Here is a 26,048-nt window from a genome sequence, read left to right as displayed (position 1 = left end):
AAACTTAAGAAATATCTAAATTTTTCAAGTCTGTTGAACAATTATATTAGTTAATTTTTTTTATATGATATTAGATTACTTGATCACAGAATAAATCTTTCAGTATAAATATCTGTCTGTGTGCGAAACCACGCGTTCCAGTTCAACTCAGTGTTGGGAAGGTACACTAAACAAACCACGAAGTTTTCACATAAGTAAAGATCTAATTTTTCGCTTCAGTAACTTTGTCAATTTATTCCTGGTCTGTTCTCAATCTTTTCACCATCTAGTTGACTGGCCTCTACTATCACAAAAGCAATTTGTAGTGTCATTCCAGTCAGCTACGTGCACGTGGAGGTCAACCGATAGAACGATGATTGAGGCAGTGAGTTTTGTCTTGAAAGAAATCAATAGCTAATGACCATCAGGTGACTGCTTACGAGAGACATGCTGACTGCGCAGAAGTATTCTTTCTTTGTATAGAAGTCAGATTCTTCAACGCTTCAAAAGAAAAGCATTGTGATTTATGGCATTGATGTGGGAACGTTGTCCTCTGGTACTTTAATTCTGACTATGGACGTATTTGGTCAGCTTCTCCGACATTATCTGCAAAACAATCTTTATTTTAAGAATACTAAACAAAGCAGCTCACGTGCCAAATCGTTCGATCTCTTCCATTAAATGGGACACGTTAACGAATGTGTAGAAAATTCAACTAAATTTGTTCCTGGCAATTTTTTTTTATATAAAATTGTGTACTACTAACATTTCAAAATGCTTTCTAGTAATCCACAAATTTATTGTACAGTTATAGAAAATCAGTATATTCCAATACATGCTGAAGTAATGTCTGATTAGGTAAACCTCTATGACGCCCACTGTGATTTTACTTGTCCTCAAGCATATTACTTAAATTGAAAGGATCTTGACGTTGGTAAAACAAATCTGGACAGACATATTCGCTAGCTTTGGTACACTAGTCAAATGTAACGACAGCTGTGATTGGAGTGTGGTATTTGTTTCGTCTTCTATACCGCCGTGAGCTTGGTGCTTGTTTTGTAGTGTGCGGGACAAAGCAGGTACCACGTTCCCGTCACAGCTATCGTTACATTTGACTAGTGTACCAAAGCTATCGAATATGTCTGTCCAGACTTACTTTACAAACGTTAACGTCCTTTCATTTCAATTTAAGTAATATGTTTAAGGCTAGTAACGCAATTTCAATTCACAGTATCACGTTATTGTTCAACGAATTTAAATCAAGCTAATTTATCCAAGAGTAATCAACAACAGAACGTAATTATTTAATTAAACTAATTTACGCAATATGGTTCTACAACCTGACCGAGTTAACCGAAACTGGTATTCAATTAAGTTAATCAGCCAACTCTGTAACTTACTCGATAATCATCTCAATTCTGTTATTTGAAGAACGGTTTCAACTAAATCAAACAAATTCATAAATATACAATAACTATAAACTACCAATTAATTATATTGAACTTAATGAACCTGTGGTGGTTAATTAAATTTAGTTGAACAAGTCATGCCTATTAATCAAAGTAAATCCACAAATTTTCTTTTCGTCCTCTTAAATTAAAATTCGATTTCCCGCAGGCCAATAATACTAGAATTCATTTAACGTAGTTTCAAATTCATATAGATGCCATTGGCCGAATGAAATCAAAGTTCGATTATTTATTTAAAACTGACAGTGCACAGAAATCTCAGTTTATATAGCGAGTATTTCGAAACAACTTCATGTATTTTGTTGGTAAATTAAATGTACAGTTAGTGAAACAGCAAGAAATAATTAATCGGCTCTTGCGCGTAATACTTAAATAAAGGTACATAATATTTTATTTCATGATAAAAAAAGTCGACTCACTAAAGAAAGTAGAATAAAGTTATATTTAATAACAAACTTAAATGACGAACGACTCGGGAAAGGGCAGGGCCATAAATCAGCTTCCAATCAAGAACAACTGATGCTAAGGGACAGTAAATACGAGAGAGTTTCAGCAGTTTCAAGTGTTATGTGAGGACCTCTCATGAGGAAATCAGACTCTAGCAAATACCATAAAAATCAATAAATAAAAGGGTATTGATGAAGACTCCAAGGGAATCCCACGACTAATCATCTCGTAAGATTATTACCAAGTTTCATAGACTTTATAGACAAATAGAAGCAGAGCAATGGCTATGTGCTAAAAGAAAATATGTGTTTAAGGTGAGAAACTATCTTCAATATAAAAAATATTTCTTACCTCTATTTTAGGTACAGCAAACAGATTTAATAGCAGGGAAGGGGCGCCATCTAGTGGCCAGCCGTTAATAAACGTTATATATAAAAACCTAGTGTCAACCGATGAGTGTTACTATTCTCCTTCCTTGAGCCAGAAATAAATAAAAATTGTTCCCTCCTAGTTTTTGTATTTTTTAATAGTTCTATTTCAGGCTGTTAGGGATGTTGCTTTTCTTGATTTCAGGTTAGAGCAACTGTTTTATTTCACCACACATGAAATCCATACATATACAGAAAATACGAATAACAGACTAATCTCCAATCCGAACAGAACTTTGTGTAAATGTGTATATATTATATATCAGCTGTAAAGCAGAAAATTTTGTGGTACTGAAAACTTGGGTATATCTTAATTAGACGAGTTTATAAACGACAAAAAATGAATATTAGTGCTAGAAAATAATATTCGTCACCAGAAAACAAATAATAAGAATTTTAAAAGAGGGGAAATCCTAAAGTCCAATAGGAAAAGTTGATATTAGGTTTGTGAATAACTTACATTTACACAAGTCATTGATGCCTGAAGGGTAACCGGAAGTTGACGTATAGTGCCCCTCCCTAATGCCTCTCGTTTCCGCTGTGCCGAGAATAATCGAAGCTCCCTTTTTTCTTCATCGCTGAGACCATTACAGTAGCGGACTTCGTTGTCGTGTGGCGGCAACTGATGTAAGAGCTGCTTGATTCGGTATTTCTCTCCAATACTGTTGACGTATGGAACCTTATCTTCTGGTAAGGCAGAAAAATACAGGTGCACCTGGGACAGAGAAAATTAAGGATTTGTAACAACTAGCATACTTCGACAAACTTTATGACATTTATTCAGGAACGTAAGGAATGTCCGACGTGTAATTGTTGTGATGCCATGTAACAGCGCACCCTATAAAACAGTTTTAATACTTATTCCACAACACGGCGTAGTAAAAAATCAAAACATCTTCACCACCTTCCGTCAACTCCTGAGCTACTCTTTTTTTAAAAAAAAAAACACAACAACTAATAGTGAGATTGACCATACACATGATAATACCCCATGGCTGAAAGGGAGATCATATTTGGTGGGATGGGGATTCGATACCCTCCGAGCGCCCTAACCACCTGGTCATGCCCGGGCCACTTTGCAGCTATAACTGATTCAGCTATAACAAACCAGTTTGATCCATAAAGATGTTTTATGGCCCAGTTAAACAGAATTAGACAGTCAAGCACTAGAAGTCCTCAAATGAAACTGATGGTTAATAACCTTCCTACCACAGATAGTTAATTGTGTAGCTTTGTGCTTAACTTCAAACAAACGATAACCTTCCCTTATTAAAGGCTTAAAGAAATCGCTGTTCTAACGTTTTACTACTTTATTTCTGCATACGTGGAAAAAAGAATTTTGGTGTTTCAACAATACACGTAGTTTATGTAATAATAATAGTTCGTATTCTACAATTTGACTTAAGGTTCCACTTGATAAGAATACCAAACTATGGAGTTTTGTTTTTTGTTTGTTTGTTTTTGAATTTCGCGCAAAGCTACTCGAGAGCTATCTGCGCTTTCCGTTCCTAATTTAGCAGTGTAAGACTAGAGAAAAGACAGCTAGTCATTACCACCCACCGCCAACTCTTGAGTTACTCTTTTACCAACGAATAATGGGATTGACTGTCACATTATAACGCCTCCACGGCTGGAAGGGCGAGCATGTTTGGTGTGACGGGGATTCGAACCCGCGACCCTCGGATTACGAGTCTAGTGCCTTAACCACCTGGTCATGCCGGGCCATGGAGTTTTAAAATGGTTAATGTCTGTCATTTGACATTTCTTCCACGTACTTTCATAACGTTCACAGTGAATGTAGTCGGATTAAAACGGCGCAAATTGAAATAAATAAGAAAGTTTTTTTTCATAATTTAGTTGCTGTTGGTTTTAGCTTAAAGTTACACATAATGTGCTATCCGTGCCTCGTTAACAGCGAGAATCGAGCCTAGAGTTTTAGTGTTATAAGTCCCAAGAGCTTACCGCTGAGCCATCGATGCACGTATTTGTTTTGAGATCACAGTTTACGGCTCTATCTAGAGGGCCATGCTTCAACAATAAAGTTACATAAGCCACGAAAATACAGAACCTCGATCAAAGATGTGACCTTATGGGTGTTTATATTGGCTCTAATAAAGTTATCCGCTATTTCGTTAACGAAGGCTATGAGATAAGGCTTCAATAAAGCAGGAATATCTCTGACGAGAGTTATAATATCCAACATGCCTGCAAACCTTTAATCAGAGCATTCAGCTGGCTCGTTCGTATTCATCACAACCCACACAGAGAAGCTGTTCGTTGTTGTCACTCTGAGGGTTGTGTGTTTAGGAAGATAATGGTAGATATCTCCAGCTGAGATCATTCCGTACGAGTAGTCAATAAAATAATATACGTAGACTAACTCTTTCAAGAAACCAAAAGTACGTTCAACTACGAAAAGCTGAACTACCAAAAACTGTTAAGCAAAGAATCGTGTTTTTAAGTTTCTTCCCTTAAAGTTCAACAATTTTGGTTTTTATTGGCGTGTACCGGAGATAGAGAAAATATTCATTTATTATGGTTGATCAAAACAAGAAAATCCTCTAGGTGAGAAAAGCCTAGAATTTCTCATGACTGAAAAAACAAGGCTTAACTGTGTTATGAACATATTAATAAATTATTACAATTATTTATGTTGAATACGACTTTGGGTTAACATTGTAAATCAACATTTGTTTATGATATTGAAATTGTAACATAGAATGAAAACGCTTTTCTTATTTTCAGTGTAGAGGTACATAATATCTGAACTGTATCGCGGAAATCGAACATCGGGTCTTAATGCTATACGACAGTAAATGTATTGATGATCTTAGATACAAATACTCCATAAGTTCTGTTACCCTTTCAGACACGTTAACACTTCGTTGAGAAATAGCCCACCGTTTCTGAATGTGGTATTCTTTCATTAACTTAAACCTTGTAACATAGGATTCAAATTTTTGTTCATAGTTGTGAGACTTCTGGCCGTATAAAAGCGATAAAACAAAGTATTCTGTTATATTTAAAATGCATAGTTTAATATTTTATTCCCGACTACCTTTACCAGAATTATTTTAATTAAAAAAGTAATTACATAACATTCTCCAATAGAACATGGAATATTTGTAACTTGAATAACTATAACCATTACCACCCCTTAGTCTAGAGATCAATCAATTCATTGTTACCAGCATTGCAGTAATGGCTGATTACATAACGCTGTTCCGAGTAGAGTTGAAAAACAACCCATTAAATTAATCATAAACAAAGAAACATTGTGAACAAACACACACACACACACGTGTAATGTGATTATAATTTGAAGAGAAAACTAATTGCGACTATATTTTGTGGTGCATTCCTAACTCGTCGTGCAACCCATTTTTAATCTAAAGATTTGTTTTGCTTGAGTTCAAAGAGACCAGAGAAATTAGCGTTGTGACTATTCATGAAAACTAATAATGTTCTGGAAAGAAAGGGAGAGCAAACTGAAATCTCTCATAAATGAGAAGGGAAATTGCTGTAAGAATCAAAATTTGAAGCCACTTCTACAGTTATTATACAGAGTTGCAAAATTGCTTTAGGTGATATACTACACAAGCAGCTGTAACTATCTTGTGTTTATTTGTCTATTCGTACAAACAGTTGCCAATAGATGAATTAAATCGTAAGGTTGCATGAAGTTGATTAAGCCAATTAATTTGTTAGACGTCTTTATAAATTCTCTAACAGATTGCTATAGATGTTGAAAGTTACATAAGAACAAATCAATACAATTCAGACATACGAGTTGGAACTATCGCTAAGCCTTGTTGTCCATAACAACACATGAAGATTTCATTAAACTTTTTATTGCATCTGGTAAATAAAACTGTCCTCATTAAATTCTCAACACTTACGTTTTTATCTACCTGATAAAATAAATTTAAAACAACTGTGAAAGAGATTGTTTTTATAAGCTTTAGAAATCAAAGAGTTGATTACAAACGAATTATTAAAGTAAATAAAACCAGGATATTTAGTGCGTGATTAGTTTTTTTTTTAACTGTTCACGATTGTTTGCTAAAGTGACGACATCGTAACAAGTGTTTGAAAGAAAGTAAACGACACTTATTAGAAAATTATTAAGTCAACAGTGACATATGCCAGAGTCAGACCACGCTGAAACTTGTAGAGTGGAACCTTATTTTTAGGGCAGAAAATCATGCACTTAAAATGCATTTTACAAGTAATTTGATAAATAGTGAGTGAGGTCATGTTGCATTTGAACAAGGCTAATGTTCTTTACTCGTGGTGAGAGCAAACAACACGTCTAGAGGATTGTTTGACTTCCATCAAGACTGCCAACATTTGTGTTGAATCCAACAAATTCTTATTTCCATCTTTTGCCATTCGAAATAAATTACGGACTCCATATTTACGCAATCCTTATCCCAACTGACTGATATTGCGGATTGAGTTTTGACATATCGTTATACCACCTCAATGTTTGTAATAAGCCTTTTCGTTTCACCGAAATTCCACCAACGAACTGTCGCTAACATGATACATTCCTCAATTACAAAGCATGGATTTGACACCTCTAGAACTCCCATAATAGGGTAAGAAAAAAAATCTATATAAATATAATAGTATTGTTTGCCACTATCATATAAATTTGATAGTACTGTCTGTTTGTTTTTTGTTTGTTTTTGAATTTCGCGCAAAGCTACTCGAGAGCTATCTGCGCTAGCCGTCCCTAAGTTAGCAGTGTAAGACTAGAGGGAAGGCAGCTAGTCATCACCACCCACCGCCAACTCTTGGGCTACTCTTTTTACCAACGAATAATGGGATTGATCGTAACGTTGTAACGCCCTCACGGCTGAAAGGGTGAGCATGTTTGGTGCGACCGAGATTCGAACTCGGATTACGAGTCGAACGCCTCAACACACTTGGCCATGCCGGGCCTATATTGTCTGTTACATGTTCATGTAGCTACTCGTCTATATAAATATAATAGTGTTGTCTGATGCATGTCCATATCACTACTTATCTATATAACAATGATGTGTTTTATATATCCATGTAATTACTTATCTACGTAAATATAACAGTACTGTCCGTTGTACGCCCATGTAACTACTTCACAGGGTATGGATGAATCTACCGCAAAATTTAGAGAGGTTCATTAGGTCCATACGGGGGGTACATGCATATTTTCAGTTTTGCAGTTTTTAAGGGCGTTTTTTACCACTACCCCGCCCTTGCGGATGGATTTCAAGTCCATTGAAAGATACACAAAAACTCAAATTTTGCAGTTTTTAATGGGCGTTTTCACGTTTGTTACCAATTCTCTACCCTCTTGCAGACTGATTTTCACCACATTTAGCGTGAATGTTTTCGGGTCATGCGCAGATACATAAAAATTTGGCGTTTCATATTTTATGTTTTGCAGTTTTGATGGGCATTTTTGCTCTTTTTACAATTGCATATAAGGGGAAGCAACTTTCACGTCCTAGGATAACCTCTCAATCATGAATTTACATACCTTCAATCCAGGGGGACAGGTACCCCAACTAGTAAAACAGTAAACTAGCATAAATTATAAGCTCTCCTCTCTATCACGTTACAAGAATTAAAAGTCACATTTATACATGTTACTCCCTTCCTAATACTAACATGGCACGCATAAAAATCAGATAAATGGTAGGATTGTATTCATATGCCCTCACAGCTACTTACTACAACATATCACATTAAGAAGACAAACACATATACCTTTATACTTAATGTGCCAAATAAAAAATGCAACCGAGCATTGTGCTAATAACTGTTTCGTAATTAATATTATATTCTTTATATTCTCAGGATCTATGGAACTGTCGAATTCAATTCTGTGAAGTACAAGTGTAACGTTCGCAACTGAACAAAGATGGCCGAGTTCTATATCGTCATGAAATCCTATAAAAAGAATCACCCTGTCGTCGTCACTTCAGTATTAAAACCCGACTTCTTACTATGAGTTCATTGCAAAGATAACGTCTACATGAATACTCCACGAACAATCCAAGAGCTTCCCATGTCGAATTCCAGTGGAAACTTGTCAAATTAGCGCCTAGAACCTTGCAGTCAGAATCAATGTCTGCCCTGTCACATTGAGCACATTTGGCATGAGGACTACTTGTCAGAAATACATTTTCAATGACTGGTTTATAAAAGCATTTAGTAAACCTTTCGTTTGCTACTTTTTATGTAGCCTATATATCATTATATCATAGCATTAAATGAACAAATATATATCTTTACGAAACTCATATGTAATAAAAACAGATAAAGAAAGAGAAGTGTTACGAGAAATCTGTGGCACACATTAGATCATGTGACACAGTGATGATTGTTTGTTTGTTTTGAATTTTCGCACAAAGCTGCTCGAGGGCTATCTGTGCTAGCCGTCCCTAATTTTGCAGTGTAAGGCAGCTAGTCATCACCACCCACCGCCAACTCTTGGGCTACTCTTTTACCAACGAAAAGTGGGATTGACCGTCACATTATAACGCCCCACGGCTGGGAGGGCGAGGATGTTTAGCGCGACTCGGATGCGAACCCGCGACCCTCAGATTACGAGCGCATGCCTTAACGCGCTTGGCCATGCCGGGCCTCACAGTGATGAACATCAATCATTGTAAAGATCAAATGACAGACACACACACACATTCTCTGTCATATGCACAACAGACCTCTTCTGCATCAATTACACACGTACACCTAAATAAAACTATTACACTTCAACAGATGAGTGGCATATACTTAAATACAAACACAAAGAGGCTATGGTAAACTTCAGATGAATTCCAACATTAGCGTGACACATGAGCACAGCGACATTTATTTATCTCTTGTTAAGTACATGGCTGGTTGAAATTTTGAAGAGCACAGCTGATACTAAATAAAATGTATCTCAGAACGGCTGGTATGGGTATTGACACTTTTATTAATAAGCAAAGAACAACGTTTCGACCTTCCTTGGTCATCTTCAGGTTAACAAAGTTGATACTAATTAAGCACAGCAAGACAACCACTACAGTAACAGAGTACTGTCCGAAACAACGACAAAGTTATCACAGCACAGACGAGGAAAATGTATTTCGTCTACTTCTTGAAATGTGAAATGAAAGGCATTTACGATTTGACAGGCAGAGATACAGATGTCCTATACATTATTGAATTTTCTCCATATCAAAGTAACTGACATCGTGACAGCCACTAAGGTCCTGCCATTTGAACAGAGCATCTAATAGAATGGCAGACCGCTCCTCCAAGACAGGGTTCAATATACACTGTGAATATTACTGTATCTCAAAATGTTGCTTCACTCTGACGTTATCAGATTTTTCCATTTCTCTACTGCTTCACGAAGTCAGTTGAACGTTTTATATCATAGTAATACAGTTCGTGATATGCCACGTTTTAACACTTTACCCCCACCCTTTACCCCTGATATATAATTCTACTAACTAATTCTCGATCCATTAACTTTTATTTATATATATCTGACGTGCCAATAGGAAAATGACAATTCTTTGTCAAAATACATAGATTTCAGAAGTAAGAAGTAGTAACTTGAAACAGAGTTAAATACATTATGTATATTCTACAAGTCGTTTGCTATCTCATGTTTGTTTCCTCCCGTTTTCCCGAAGTGCTTTAACAAGGAACAGCCTAATTAGTTTCAGCATATAATGGAGGAAAACGTGTTGTATTCTTCGTTAAAGATGTTCGAATCGTAACTTGAGGGTCACGGGTTCGAATCCCCGTCGCAATAAACATGCTCGCCTTTTCAGCCGTGGGAGCGTTATAATGTGACGATCAATCCCATTATTCGTTGGTAAAAGAGTAGCCCGTGAGTTAGCGGTGGGTGGTAATAACTAGTTGCCTTCCCTCTAGTCTTACACTGCTAGATTAGGGACGGCTAGCGCAGATAGCCCTCGTGTAGCTTTGCGCGAAATTAAAAAAAAACAACAAAGAAACTAATAATCATTCAATGACAACGCCACGATTTTATTTTATGAATGATCTTAATTTTGATTGGCTCATAAAGGAATTTACCAATTTTGATTGGCTCGACTGCGTTTCCCTCTTTGTCGACCAAGCTTGATTTCGCAACATTTATTTATTTCATTTAGCTACGATATATGAGGTTAGGGTATACTATATGATACGGTTGATAATACTTGAGGTTAGGGTATACTATATGATACGGTTGATAATACTTGAGTTAGGGTATACTATATGATGCGGTTGGTAATACTTGAGGTTAGGGTATACTATATGATGCGGGTGGTAATACTTGAGGTTAGGGTATGCTATATGATACGATTGATAATACTTGAGGTTAGGGTATACTATATGATATGGTTGATAATACTTGAGGTTAGGGTATACTATATGATACGATTGATAATACTTGAGGTTAGGGTATACTATATGATACGATTGATAATACTTGAGGTTAGGGTATACTATATGATATGGTTGATAATACTTGAGGTTAGGGTATACTATATGATGCGGTTGATAATACTTGAGGTTAGGGTATACTATATGATACGATTGATAATACTTGAGGTTAGGGTATACTATATGATATGGTTGATAATACTTGAGGTTAGGGTATACTATATGATGCGGTTGATAATACTTGAGGTTAGGGTATACTATATGATATGGTTGGTAATACTTGAGGTTAGGGTATACTATATGATATGGTTGATAATACTTGCGGTTAGGGTATACTATATGATATGGTTGGTAATACTTGAGGTTAGGGCATACTATATGATATGGTTGGTAATACTTGAGGTTAGGGTATACTATATGATGCGGTTGATAATACCTGAGATTAGGGTATACTATATGATACGATTGATAATACTTGAGGTTAGGGTATACTATATGATATGGTTGATAATACTTGCGGTTAGGGTATACTATATGATATGGTAATACTTGAGGTTAGGGCATACTATATGATATGGTTGGTAATACTTGAGGTTAGGGTATACTATATGATGCGGTTGATAATACCTGAAATTAGGGTATACTATATGATACGATTGATAATACTTGAGGTTAGGGTATACTATATGATATGGTTGATAATACTTGAGGTTAGGGTATACTATATGATATGGTTGGTAATACTTGAGGTTAGGGTATACTTTATGATATGGTTGGTAATACTTGAGGTTAGGGTATACTATATGATATGGTTGGTAATACTTGAGGTTAGGGTATACTATATGATGCGGTTGGTAATACTTGAGGTTAGGGTATACTATATGATGCGGTTGGTAATACTTGAGGTTAGGGCATACTATATGATATGGTTGGTAATACTTGAGGTTAGGGTATACTATATGATATGGTTGGTAATACTTGAGGTTAGGGTATACTATATGATATGGTTGGTAATACTTGAGGTTAGGGTATACTATATGATGCGGTTGATAATACCCGAGATTAGGGTATACTATATGATACGATTGATAATACTTGAGGTTAGGGTATACTATATGATATGGTTGGTAATACTTGAGGTTAGGGTATACTATATGATGCGGTTGATAATACTTGAGGTTAGGGTATACTATATGATACGATTGATAATACTTGAGGTTAGGGTATACTATATGATACGATTGATAATACTTGAGGTTAGGGTATACTATATGATATGGTTGGTAATACTTGAGGTTAGGGTATACTATATGATGCGGTGATAATACTTGAGGTTAGGGTATACTATATGATGCGGTGATAATACTTGAGGTTAGGGTATACTATATGATATGGTTGGTAATACTTGAGGTTAGGGTATACTATATGATGCGGTGATAATACTTGAGGTTAGGGTATACTATATGATGCGGTGATAATACTTGAGGTTAGGGTATACTATATGATATGGTTGGTAATACTTGAGGTTAGAGTATACTATATGATATGGTTGGTAATACTTGAGGTTAGGGTATACTATATGATATGGTTGGTAATACTTGAGGTTAGGGTATACTATATGATATGGTTGGTAATACTTGAGGTTAGGGTATACTATATGATATGGTTGGTAATACTTGAGGTTAGGGTATACTATATGATATGGTTGGTAATACTTGAGGTTAGGGTATACTATATATATGGTTGGTAATACTTGAGGTTAGGGTATACTATATGATATGGTTGGTAATACTTGAGGTTAGGGTATACTATATGATATGGTTGGTAATACTTGAGGTTAGGGTATACTATATGATATGGTTGGTAATACATGCACTGTCATTTTGGATGGGCCATACGATAGTTCAAAAATAACCTAAATGCTAAGTGGTGTTTCCTCCATGAAAGATTAAAAGTTACGATGTACAAAACAACGCTTTAGGCTAGAGGTTAGATAAATAACCGAAAAACACATTTCTGTTACACTTAATAAAACTGTATTCAGTAAAATACAATGTGCTTAAAATGCGATAACTGTGAAAGAAGAAAAAGTCTCTATTTGGAGAGAAAAAAACGAAAAACTAATTTTTTATAGTTTACAGCAGGTACCATGGTTACAATCAGAACCCTTAACTGTAGTTTATTCTCGGCTGCGCTAACTGAATTAAAGTTGTCGATTGTAGCTAATGGAGTTGAAAACGTATAGAAGTTGAATGTTTGTGTAATGAACTCCGCATTAGTATAGTAATTTATTTTCACAATTAAAAAGTGCAAACTTGTAGATAGTCTAGTGTGACTACAAAGATGTTTGCAACCAAGAATTATGTCTATCAGATAATTAATTTCATTGGAAAGTTCGTATAACCAATAAATCTGGAAACAGTGGTCAATTTCAATTTAATGTTACTTCCCCACATGTGATAACAGAGTATAATCATATCTGAGTAAACAAACTTTGTTTCGCTACTTGTGGTGTTTCCAACTTCGCTTAAAATGTAAATGATAGAGTTCTAGTAATGTAGATATGGGCAATTGAACTAAGAAAATGAAATGACTTGCTTACTAAATGTCTTCATATTATAACCGAATTAGCTCTCAGCCGTAGTCAACAACAAACACGTAATCAAGTACGTATTTGAAAAAGTTCCTACTAACCTAGGCTGAACATGTAGACGCCCGGTTTACACTTGTTGTGAAACAGATACCGACTAAAAGAAAACAAACAAAACCTTTGGGGACCTTCGTTGAAATAACCTGTTGTGTGTAGATAAAACACGTGGTCGAGTCCGATCTTATTTACAACACTTGTATCACTCGTTCGTCCCTCGCTGGGACTGCGGTAAATTTACGAACTTAAAACGATATAATTCGGGGTTCGATTCCCTTCGTGGAAACAGCACATAGTTTAATGTGGATTTGCTGCACGACTAATTCATTGTTAAACACCAACTTGATTATATGTTTAATCAGGATTTCAAAGCAATCTTAGTGAGAAATTGAAGACAAAAATATATATATTGAAAATAAACGTAGGTTTAATAAAGTTCTAATAAAGTGTGTGATAAGTAATGTTTGACATACACAAAGAAATATGAAACGAAAACTATAGGAAACAAATTACACAAAACGGTAAAAAGTTCTAGAATAAAAACTTATAAACCATCATTTTCATATTCATTCCAAGCTTTATTCTGAATATCTGTCTTGATAAAGTGTCACTTGACGTCCTAGTGCTGAGGTCTCAATACTTTAACTATTGTTAGTTGGTTCGTTTTTCGAATGGATAAACCGTTGTAATGTTCAATAATTAATGCATTGAATTTTGTGTTATTAAAAATAACAAAAATCACAACCTTGGATCTAATGTAATTTACTTACTTTTATCATGTCCTCAAGTTTCGTTCTTAGAGACAAGGCTTAACGAGTCTACTATAATAACCAAAAACAACATATTAAATTTAGAACGAGAGACAGAAGTGATATATAGATTGTAAATCGTATATTTCGATATTATTCAACAAATCAAATCTAAAGTACTATTTTTAATAATATTATGGTAATTCATACATTTTTTTCTTATAACTTAAATGTTGTAATCTGAGGGTCGTTAGTTCGAATCCCCGTCGCACCAAACATGCTCGCTCTTTTAGATCGTGGGGTGTTAGAATGTGAAGATCAATCCCAACATCCGTTGGTAAAAAGAGTAGCCCAAGAGTTGGCGGTGGGTGATAATGATTAGCTGCCCTCCCTTTTATCTTACGCTGCTAAATTAGGGACGGTTAGCGCAGACAGCCCTCGTGTTGCTTTGCGCGAAATTCAAAACAAACAAACAAACTTAAATGTATTCTATCGATAGAATGTTTCTTTGCAGAATTACTTTCAGCTCAATCAGATATTCTTTGTTTGGTTTATCCCGAGTTATGACAGGTGAGAGATACACACTATTTTAAACTAATGGACACAACAGAACAGGGAGAGAAGAAAAACATCAGAGAAAATATGTCGAAATTCACTCTTCATCTTTGAGTAGATGGAAGCGAACATGTTCACTCAAGGAGTAAACATCTTACATTCTGTGCACGCGCTACCACAGCAGCAACAGGGTTTTACTAACTTGTTCCAGACAAAACCTCACTTTTAACAGCTAAGTGTTCACACAGACTTAGAGGAAAGACGTTCTGGTATGCACAGCTGAACACTGGAGGAGCATTTAAACGGTGTTACATCATAAACAGTTCTCATAAAGTGAACACAGAATGACAATTATTCATGGAGTCATTCCTGTTTCTGTAACTATGAAATCTCCCGAGTTTTCCAAGTGAGCGCTTGAACGAACACAAGTGATTCTTTTCATTTCTAATGATGCGGACTAAACTTTATGGGGTAAACATCTTGTATTTTAGGTTATGGACGAAATGATTATCAAGACGATGGCGATCATTCTATTAGGTTTAACACAAATATATTTAATGAAGCTGTATCGACTTGAAATGGTCACACACATAATCCGAAAAATATACAGACAGCTACTTGAAGCCTCAAAACGACTATTAATGAATTTACGCTGAACATTTATTAATTCCGCTTTAATCACTTATTCAACACAACATCGGAAGCATTTTATTACTAGGTCTGACAAATCGAATTTAAATATGGAGGGGCTGTTGATGTTTCGCGTAAAGCTACACGAGGGTTATATACGTGTAGTTACTACTGAACCGATAGGCTTAAGTAAGGTGGTCTTAAAGTATACAACACCATATTTATTACTACAGAGACTAAGAAACTTCGATACTTTCAAGTGTCTTTTTCTGTCCTATACAGTTTTCTTAAAAGAAATTTGTTCACACGGGGTTTGGAAACATCATAGCTTTAAGTGTCCTTCCAAATATCACCCAATGAGATAGCGGCCATCTCATAGCGAACCAGGTCTTATGGAGATACACCTGGGAGGGACAGGTGCTAGTTCGACCTCTTTCTTTCTCCTGAGGTGCGGCATGGTCAGGTGGTTAAAAGCACCCGACTCGTAATCTGAGGGTCGCAGGTTCAAATCACCATTACACCAAACATGCTCGCTCTTTCAACCGTGGAGGCGTTATAACGTGACGGTCAATCCCACTATTCGTTGGTAAAAGAGTAGCCCAAGAGTTGACGGTGGGTGGTGATGACTAGCTACCTTCCCTCTAGTCTTACACTGCTAAATTAGGGATGGCTAGCACATATAGCCCTCGTGTAGCTTTGCGCGAAATTGAAAATAAACCAAAACCATTTTACTTAACTATTGTTAATTGTTTATTTTTAACTTGGTTATTAGACAAGCTGGTTGAAGCTGTATAGTTGTGTTTGTGAATTTATTCACTAATTGTATTATAAGAGGCAAAGATGCAAAATGTGGAATAGTGATTTTGTGGATTTTGTACGAGTGCGTTCACTTGCTGCCTATGCATGTGTATGTGATGTAGATTGTTCATTTGTGTGGATTTCTTGAGATTTTGGTGTTGGTAATAAGGATATTCGTCTTTTATTTCTGTTTGCTTCAGAGTACTGTGTGTGTCGTTTGTGTCCGAGTTATTTTGTATGTTAACTATACATGTTTTTTGAAGACATTCTTTTGTAACTTGCTGTGTGTTGTTGTTGGCAGTTACAACAATGCGGTTTTATGTTTGCTTTGGGGCAATTACAATTTATACGCTCTCTCAACAACCTGCACAGCGTCGAAGAGCTTTACACGTTTGCGGTCACATGTCCACACGTTGATTGACAGTTGTAACACCAGGTAACAACTACTACTGATGTTTTTCTTGGTTATACTCTGTGTTTGTGATACCAGAGAACGATAACCCCTGACAATAAGCTCTGGATATGTTGTGTTTTCTGTATGTATACTTTACGTTTGTAAGTTTTTGTGTCCTGTTTAAGAAGTCTTTTAGTGTGTGTGTGTGTGTGTGTGTGTGTGCGAGTTCATTTTCAATTTGTAATGGAAGTGTGTATGTAGCTGATCACAAATGATGTAGGTTTTGGTTAAGTTCCTGGAATATGTACGGCGATACGTGTGCGAACAGGTAAATCTACTATTTGGTTTCTTCTGAACTTCGTGTAAAACTACACGAGGGTTATCAACGCTAGTTGCCCCTGACTTAGCAGTGTAAGACTAGGGGGAAGGCAGCTAGTCATCATCACCCACCGCCAACTCGTGGGCTACTCTTTTACCAACGAATAGTGGGATTGACCGTCACATCATAACGCCCCCACAGCTGAGAGGGCAAGCATGTTTGGTGCGACGGGGATTCGAACCTACGACCCTCAGATTACGAGTCGAACACCTCAACCCACCTGGGCCATGCCAGGCCATTTTTTTTAAAGAAACATGAAAATTAAGACAATACTTATTGATATCTCTTGATTACCTTTGAACACTTTATTAAATGAGAGTTTTACAAGATTTTAAGAAAGTCAGAATGTGGTGTAAATGACACGTACACAAATATACTTTTAAAAATTTAACCTACAAACTAATTTTAAATTTAACCACTACACAGCTTCCACAATATGCACTATCAAACCAATAAAACGTTACTCAGAACAGTTTTAGCCTCTTTTTTTTATTTTAGAACTTTTATTCAAACCTAAGCCAGCGGTATCTGAGGACAGACATTTCTAATTTTGAAGTGCTAATATGTTTTTATTTCAAGAAACTGATACTTCATAGTATTCAGGTGTAAGAGTTTACAGTGTCTTGGCCCAATGGATAAAATATGCCTGGACTATGAATTTGAGAATTCACGGTTCGCGTTCCGTTACTGCAAACATACTTTGCATTTTAGAGTTGTGGGTATACATACTATAAGCATGATAATCAAGCTAGAGGCCCAGGAGTTATTGGTGGGTATTGTTGAACTAGCTGCTTCCCCTCTATTCTGTTAGTTTACAATTAGAGACAGATACGCACAGATGGCCCTTGTGTAGTTGAAACAAGTCAACTGTTTGAAACTTTACTAAAAAAATCATTTGTATTTCACAGGATGTTGTCCTTTATATAGAAATACATCATTCCTGTAACAGCAAATATTTTCAACATTGAAACTATTACACACTATTGTGTTTGTACTTTGTTTTGAATAATATACATATATGCATACACACACACACACGTACATAATATAGTAGCAACTCACATTTCCGAACTATAACTTTAGTCCACAGATATTAAGTCGTACAATAAACTGGCATTTATCATTCGTAATTCAATCGATTCATATGAAACTCCCTCTGAAACTTGAAATTCAAGTTCAGCACTCACTTTCCTACCCTTCAGGCCTCCCAAGTATTGATAGGTCACTTTTCCAGATAACCAAATGTTTGTGTGTCCCCGATTTTGTCCTGTGGGCTTTTTTACTTCTAGTAAATCAAAAGAGGTCGTTAACTGTGTCGTTTAAACGAACACACAAAGTAAACAACCAGTAAAAGGTTCACGCACTTTCAAATTAAAACAAAAACCAACAACACATTCAAACTGATTTTCTATTCTGGGATTTCCTCGTGTTTTGTTTTTCAAAAGTGACCGTTTAATTTTTTTGTAAGGGTTGTTTTTGAATTTCGCCCAAAGCTACACGAGGGCTATCTGCGCTAGCCGTCCATAATTTAGCACTGTAAAACTAGAGGAAAGGCAGCTAGTCATCACCACCCACCGCCAACTCTTGTGCTACTCCTTTACCAATGAGTAGTGGGATTGACTGTCACATTATAACGCCCCCACGGCTGAAAGGGCAAGCGTGTTTGGTGTGACGGGGATTCGAATCCGTGACACTCAGATTACGAGTCGAGCGCGGTATCCACCTGGTCATGTTTTTGCAGAGTAAGTGCATTTCTCATAAAACTTGTAGAACCTATTCTTTTCTTTAAACGAGACAACATTATTCTACCCAATGATCAAAGAAGAATCTTTCTCATGACAGAAACTGTTAAAATAATTGTGTCAGAAGTGGGACTATTTTCGTAAGAACGAAATAGAATCTATGTTGAACTTCAAGATGATGACGTGCTCGATGTGAGATAAAAACTTTGCTGGAAATGACGAACTAGTGGAGATGAAAATTTAGTTTGTTTATAGTTAAACACAAAGCCGCACAAAGGAATATTTGTGTTCTGCCCGCCACGGGTATCGAAATCTGGTTTATAGCGTTGTAAGTCCACAGATATACCGCTGTGCCACTGTGCGAGATAAAAATTAAAACAATACCATGAAAAAATGAGAGAAAATGATAAGATCTTGAAATTAAAAAGGTAGATAATAAGAGAGAATGCTTTGTTTGTTTTGAAAGGGCTATCTGCGCTAGCCATCCACAATTTAGCAGTGTATGTAAGACAAGAGAGAAGGCAGCTAGTCATCACAACCCACCGCCAACTCTTGGGCTACTCTTTTACCTACCAATATTGTGATTAACCATCACGTTATAACGCCCCCACGGCTGAAAAGGCGAGCATGTTTGGTGCGACGGGGATTCGAACCCGCGACCCACAGATTACGAGTCGAACGCCTTAACCCACCTGGCCATGCCGAGCCATAAGAAAGAAACTAGAGGAAACAGAGGTAAAATTTAAAGAAGTTGGAATAAAAATAAATTTAATTCAATAAAAGATCAAGGAAGTTATTGAAGACGTATAGAAGGGTAATAAAAGGAAGACTGAAGAAGTATAGGATGGTTTTACTAAACACATGTACAAAAGGACATCAAATAAGTAAAAAATACAATACACAAATCAACTATTAAATACAGAAAGATTACAACAGTAAAATCAACAAGATAAAAAAGAGCTTCATGACAAAAGGAAAAGAATGTTTCTAAATATAATGATTAAACCAGCCACATTCCTCTCTCTCTACATTTGATTAAGAACTGTAACCCCAACACCATTAAATGTGATATATGGAACAGAAGAATACATCAACGCATCTAGTTTACGTATGTGCCTTCTATGATAGCAGAACATTCCTGGACTACTCTAGTTATATCTCTACATCATAAACTTACAGAATTTAGCTAGCCAGTTCAATAATATCACCCAGTCGAAATACCAACAGAATATGACGGAAAAGTACCGTAAGGCATACCACGCTCAGTTTGATATAATTTCCAAAAGGAACAATAGGCCGTTCATCTCGTTGCATTTAAAATGGCTGTCACTAAAGATATTAAGTAATATTTCAGATTAGAGATATAACAACTATTAAATATTAATGGCTGCCTTATTGGAATACACACCAGAATAAAGTTTCGAGAAAAAGGAACAAGGATTAGCCGAATTTCCGAAAGATGTGGAACGTCTTGCCCAACTATTGCACCAGAATGATTCATGTAAAGCGATGGATTCGTTGGCAGGTGACTGATTCATAGATGGTATAGTGGTTGAAGACACGCAAATTTGTTAAAGGAAGCTGTCCCAATTTGCAATAAAATATGAATTAATAAAAGTTGCAGATAAACAAATAAAGATCGTCACATTAAGTAGTTAAGAAACATCAACTAATTGTGATACAAGTCTAGAAGGAATTAACTGATTAATTGCAGTGGATGAAATAAATCCTGTAACACTGTAAGTGTTTCGATGTTTAACTTACTGCCAAGAACTGCAGAAAATAAAAGTTCCTCCTAAAAGATGTCATCCAAAGAGAACTGGGAAAGGTGGCTGTCACAGCCGAGATTATGAAGAAGCAACAGATGATAATAAATGAAGTAGATAATGCTATAAGAATAAGTCTTAGAGACAAACCAGATCAAAGGAACAACAAAGAGCTAACCAGACATTCGAAAAACAGGAATTAGCTGGACTTGTATATGAAATTCTGCTGAGAATATTCTATCTACGTCAAATTATACGAAGCCTTGTAGCATGTTCATCAACATTGGTTCTTCAGCTACGATTTGGTTGGCTTAATCTAGTAATGAATGGGGGTAAGTTATCTCAAGAGACAGAGAAAGAAGAGGGAATGAAGCAAAGAGCGAACATAATGTTTAGCAAGAAGAAAGATGAAAGTCGTCCTCACTGTAACTAACTTCTTTGCATTACATGATGTGTGTGTACTTGACATTGGGGACAAGGACAACCAGAAGAGAAGCTTCAAGTAATAAAAATGTGTTCACGAGTAATGAAGACAGCTAACTTGGAGCGTTTCAGAGGATAATCTGGAACACAGATCACATGTTATGAATGTTCTTGAAAGGAGACCATTAGGAAGACTGCAAACTGTTCAGCTTCAGCAAATATTTTACCAGAGATAAGTCATCCTACTGAAGATCCCGAGGTTCACAAGTCAAAGTATCAAGAGAGATGTAGCCACTAGTTGATTTGCTTGACCATCTACGCAGAGAGAGAGCTTACCAACAACAGGGATGTAGCCATTAGCAAATACGCTTGACCTAGAGAGAGCCTGCCATAGCGAAATACAGGGCTTGAAGTCACCTGGTTTTTGTACAATAAGTCATAGAAGAGAAAAAATCATAAATTTTGAGGACAAAACAATTAAGACGTAAATAAATAGGGAGAGAAATACTAATGTATCTCAGAACAGCTGGTATGGGTAATAACACTTTTACTAAAGAAGCAGAGAACAACGTTTTGACCTTCCTAAGTCATCTTCGGGGTAACAAGAGAGGGAAATATTGCTTTGTTGATCAAAATTAAAGCTGTATTTCGCGATTTGTATATTTTAATATTGAACTAGTACTTGTGATGTTTATTTATGAATAATAAATTTTGTTAGTTGAAATAGTGACTTTACTATTAATTATTTAAGTTTAAGATACTATTATTATTGTATCAGGTTAACCTGAAGATGACCTAAGAAGGTCGAAACGTTGTTCCCTACTTTATTTTAATAAAAATTTTAATACCCATATCAGTCGTCTTGAGATACATGCAGACTTCTACGCTGTAAACTTTCTATAATATATAGCGCTTTGGAGCAATTGGCTTTCAAGCCAGAGACGTGGTCTTCAGTGCTCAGACGAACGAGGTAATTAAACACGTCTTGCATACAGATGTGTTAGATATTTACTGTAATGGATCTCGTTACTTAGGGGCAGCTAACACTCCAAGAAGGAGAAAGACAGAGGGGTCTTTGGTTGCTCAACCATAATGGGGTAGAGCGCGTGCATTTGTAACGACGGCTAGCACCGTTTACGGATTATTCCGGACATTACCACGAATTCTTAATCCGTCGATGATGGCTGTTCTTAGTGAACAAACCATAACCAAAGATCTACTGTTGAAAAAGGATTGAAAAGCTCTCAACAAGGTTATAAATAACTGTTGGTGGACACCATTTCCCTTTATCCTTATGGGTTATCTGAAATATAAGGCCAAAGTTTCCAGTAGCAACAATATTAGTCAGCAGATGGTTCTGTTAAAAAAGCAAAATATAAAGTTAACACAACAGTATCTACAAATCCACAAAGAATACTAGACAGTATTTTTTCTTCAAATATTAATGTTATATGTACTTCATATAAAACGTGGACTTTACTGCTTAAGATAAAGCAGGCGAGTGTAGTGTTATCAACTCGAACAAATCACGTGTCATAAGCAGATTAACGTTCAAAATCAGACTCGTGGCTTCGTAATTAAAATTAACATTTGAGCAAAATGAGCAGATCGTTACTTTGTTAATTAATACTACCTTTTCAGCACAGAGCGATGTGGACACACATTTTTCTCTTAATGGGAAGTTATAACTGATTGTGTTTTATCGTGCTATGCAATTAAAGAACACTTTGTTTATTAGATTTGAAAATCCTGATGAGCCATTACGTGTAAAACAGGCATAGAATCCGATAAACATTAATTGACCAATTATCATTACACTGCTATGAATGTACAGCAATTCTGATGAGTTTAATTATCTGGCTAATTATGTTTGGCTTTTTAGCCTGTTCCTTGCGTTAATCCAAGTGTTCTGTCAAACCTAATATAACTTTTGGATACATTGTTCAACTTAACGTTTTTTTCCTACTAATGCCTTTCGAATTCAAGTTTAATTACAACGACTAATACCAGCGTTATTTACATAACAATCTCACCATTTCAGTCCACCGTCATTTAGTTAAAACTGAACACCCTTTCTTTTATTTTAAAAGGTCAAACAAGTTCTATCTTATTTTTGTCATTAAACTTTTACCTACTTGCTGAACAAAAGTTTTAAGAGTCAAAACAATAGTGTGATATTTTTCCTGGACAGAGCATCATTATTTTGGTCCCCTCAGGGGATAGTGGTAAGTTTACAAAATTACAATGTTAAAACTCGAGGTTCGATTCTCGGTAGTGGACATAACAAATGGTGTAACGTGGCTTTGTTCAGAAAAACAAACAAGGGCATTCTTGACAGAATCGATCGACCTACAATAAAGTTTGTGGAATGACGATTATCATTCTATCCATTTAATGACACAAGGACTCACCTAGCGCCACCTAAAGTTTAAAAGAACTACCACTCAAAGGTAAGCATAATGCAAAATAATTAGCACTACACCAAAGCAATAAGCAGCAGATTTTTTTTTCCGTTTGTTTAATTTTGTGAAACGCTAATTGATGCCTATTTGCGATGGCCGTCTCCAATTTGAAATAATAGACAAAAGGGAAGGTAGTTAGTGAAATCCATCGCTAACTCGTGGGCTGCTCTAATCAACTAATGAGATTTGACTGTTACTCTTTAAAGAACCACGGCCCCAAAAGTGCCAAGCACAATCGGTTTTGTTGTGTGTCTTTTCGTCAGTAACATGGCGCAAATCACGAAACCTTGCATCAATTGTAAGGCATACTAACCCAGATCCATCATAGGACACCGTAATTAATGAATTCCACTTAGCCCCGCAGACCTTCACCCCTTGAAATACAGTAGTACTTTCTGTGAACTCGCAAGGTATGTATGCACGCGTTCACGAATTATTTAAAGTATGTACATAACAGTTATTATTACTGAAACAGTTTTATGAATCAGAGTTTTATCCTACCAAAATATGTACACGCCCCTTGTAGGCGGGATGTGAACTGTCCAGCACGCTCTATAAGGATATTCTATCAGAATTAATTTATACAAAGACTCCTGGACAGAGACATTTGCACCTATAAAGAATGTGCAAAATGTCGTAAATTAGATGCTTTTCAGGTTGCTAGAAATGTGAATAACCAGTATATGGAATAGCCATGTTTGACCACACTTTAGTTATTGCGCTTGATACTCTAAAATTGTTAGAAGGTGACAAAATTGCTTGAAATAATATGCGACACATTCACGGTGAGTTTACAACATTGAATACGGCGTCTTGTAATTAGACGTTATCTGTGAAGTTTGAGTAGTGTGCTCTCCATTCAAGCGGATATTTTTAATGCGCTAGAATACCAGAACCATACATAAAACGTTAGAAAGAGTTGCCAAAGTGCAGCCACCATATCACTTGAATCGTTAAAATGAACCTAACTACTAATAGTTACCTATTTACTTTAGGTAGTAGAGTATCTTACTAGCAGTAGGTACGATTAAGTCTCTACTTTAGGTGGTAAAGTATATTACTAGCACTAGGTAGGATTATCTCTCTACTTTAGGTGGTAAAGTATCTTACTAGTAGTAGATACGGTTACCTCTTTACTTTAGGTGGTAGAATATCTTACTAGTAGTAGATACGGTTACCTCTTTACTTCAGGTGGTAGAGAATCTTACTAGTAGTAGATACGGTTACCTCTTTACTTCAGGTGGTAGAGAATCTTACTAGTAGTAGATACGGTTACCTCTTTACTTCAGGTGGTAGAGAATCTTACTAGTAGTAGATACGGTTACCTCTTTACTTCAGGCGGTAGAGAATCTTACTAGTAGTAGATACGGTTACCTCTTTACTTCAGGTGGTAGAGAATCTTACTAGTAGTAGGTATCGTTATCTCTTTACTTTAGGTGGTAGAGTATCTTACTAGTAGTAGGTATGCTTATCTCCACGTTAGGTGGTAAAATATCTTACTAGTAGTAGGTATGCTTATCTCTTAACTTTAGGTGGTAGAGTATATTATTAGTAGTAGATACGGTTACCTCTTTACTTTAGGTGGTAGAGCATCTTACTAGTAGTAGGTATGTTTATCTCTTTACTTTTGGTGGTAGAGTATCTTACCAGTAGTAGGTATGCTTATCTCTACGTTAGGTGGTAAAATATCTTACTAGTAGTAGATACATTTACCTCTTTATTTTAGGTGGTAAAGTATATTACTAGCAGTAGGTATGACTATCTGTTTACTTCATGTAGTATAATATTACAAGCACCATGTTCATTCTTAGGACAAATAAATATGTTGGTTTACGGAATGACTAGTGCCTAAATAAAAACTGTACACACTTCTGAAGTTAGGGAAGCGTATTGGTCTTACTTTTTGTAACTGTGTACTTTGAACTGCTAAAAGTCAATGCCTTATTATAATTTGTAGGGTTTTGATTTTGGTTCAGATGGCAGAGCAATTGTTTGGTATATGAAATATACTTGGTTTTATTTCGCAAAACGTGGAAGTTGGATTACCACAGATACAAAGTGGTGACCAACTAGAAAGAGAGGCCAGAAACATAAATTACAGGATGGCCTCAATCAGGCACTCTTAGAAATCCTAACGATTGTTCACAAAAGTTTGGAACGACTCGCACGTTCTTGGATTGTGTCAACCTGAAGGATTATGTTGGGGGAGTATGATGTAGGATACAGTTGAAAAAAAAAAAAAACAGCTGATGGGAAAACTGTAAATTTACTTTGAAATTAAGATAATGTTGGGCAAGTCTTTCAACAGGTAGTGAGTGCCCAAAATCATTATAGAAACTAAGCACAACAAACAAATTCAAATGAATATACCAGAAAAAGAAATGGAACATACATGTTTTTCATTCATTTCTTCGATGAATTTGTTACCCATAATTCATCTGTTTGATAGTGATGTTTCACCAACACAACGTTTTTAAACAATCACTGTGCATTGATGTGATGCACATGTCCCATTTCTTTACTCTGTTACTTTCATTCGAATGTGTTTCACGTCTATTTTTTTTAAATAAAAGTATAATATGTTTTTCGATTATGTTCTATGATATATATGCAGACCTTTTTCAGTTTCTTTTTCTAATGGTAAATGACTAAATGTTTAACGATATCAATAGACTGGGATTATAATATTGGAATGGCTTCGCAAATTCCAGACTCCAATAACATAAAACAATCTTAGAACCATT

At 36.0% G+C, this 26,048-nt stretch overlaps 1 protein-coding gene across 5 annotated transcripts in view; it reads right to left on the bottom strand.

Annotated features, from left to right (window-relative positions):
• LOC143237197 (uncharacterized) overlaps window positions 1-26,048 on the bottom strand; it is a 234,949-nt gene that overhangs the window by 10,558 nt on the left and 198,343 nt on the right. For all 5 annotated transcript variants that reach the window (XM_076476179.1, XM_076476181.1, XM_076476182.1 and 2 more), the window contains one exon: window positions 2,784-3,038. In XM_076476179.1, coding sequence (XP_076332294.1) covers window positions 2,784-3,038 — 255 coding nt within the window. The remainder of the gene's footprint in view (window positions 1-2,783; window positions 3,039-26,048) is intronic.

This window comes from Tachypleus tridentatus, chromosome 13 (genome assembly GCF_004210375.1).
Source record: "Tachypleus tridentatus isolate NWPU-2018 chromosome 13, ASM421037v1, whole genome shotgun sequence".
In the NCBI taxonomy this organism is placed as follows: Eukaryota; Metazoa; Arthropoda; class Merostomata; order Xiphosura; family Limulidae; genus Tachypleus; species Tachypleus tridentatus.
Note: the sequence above shows the minus strand (reverse complement) of the source record. Positions and strands in the feature narration are given on the sequence as shown.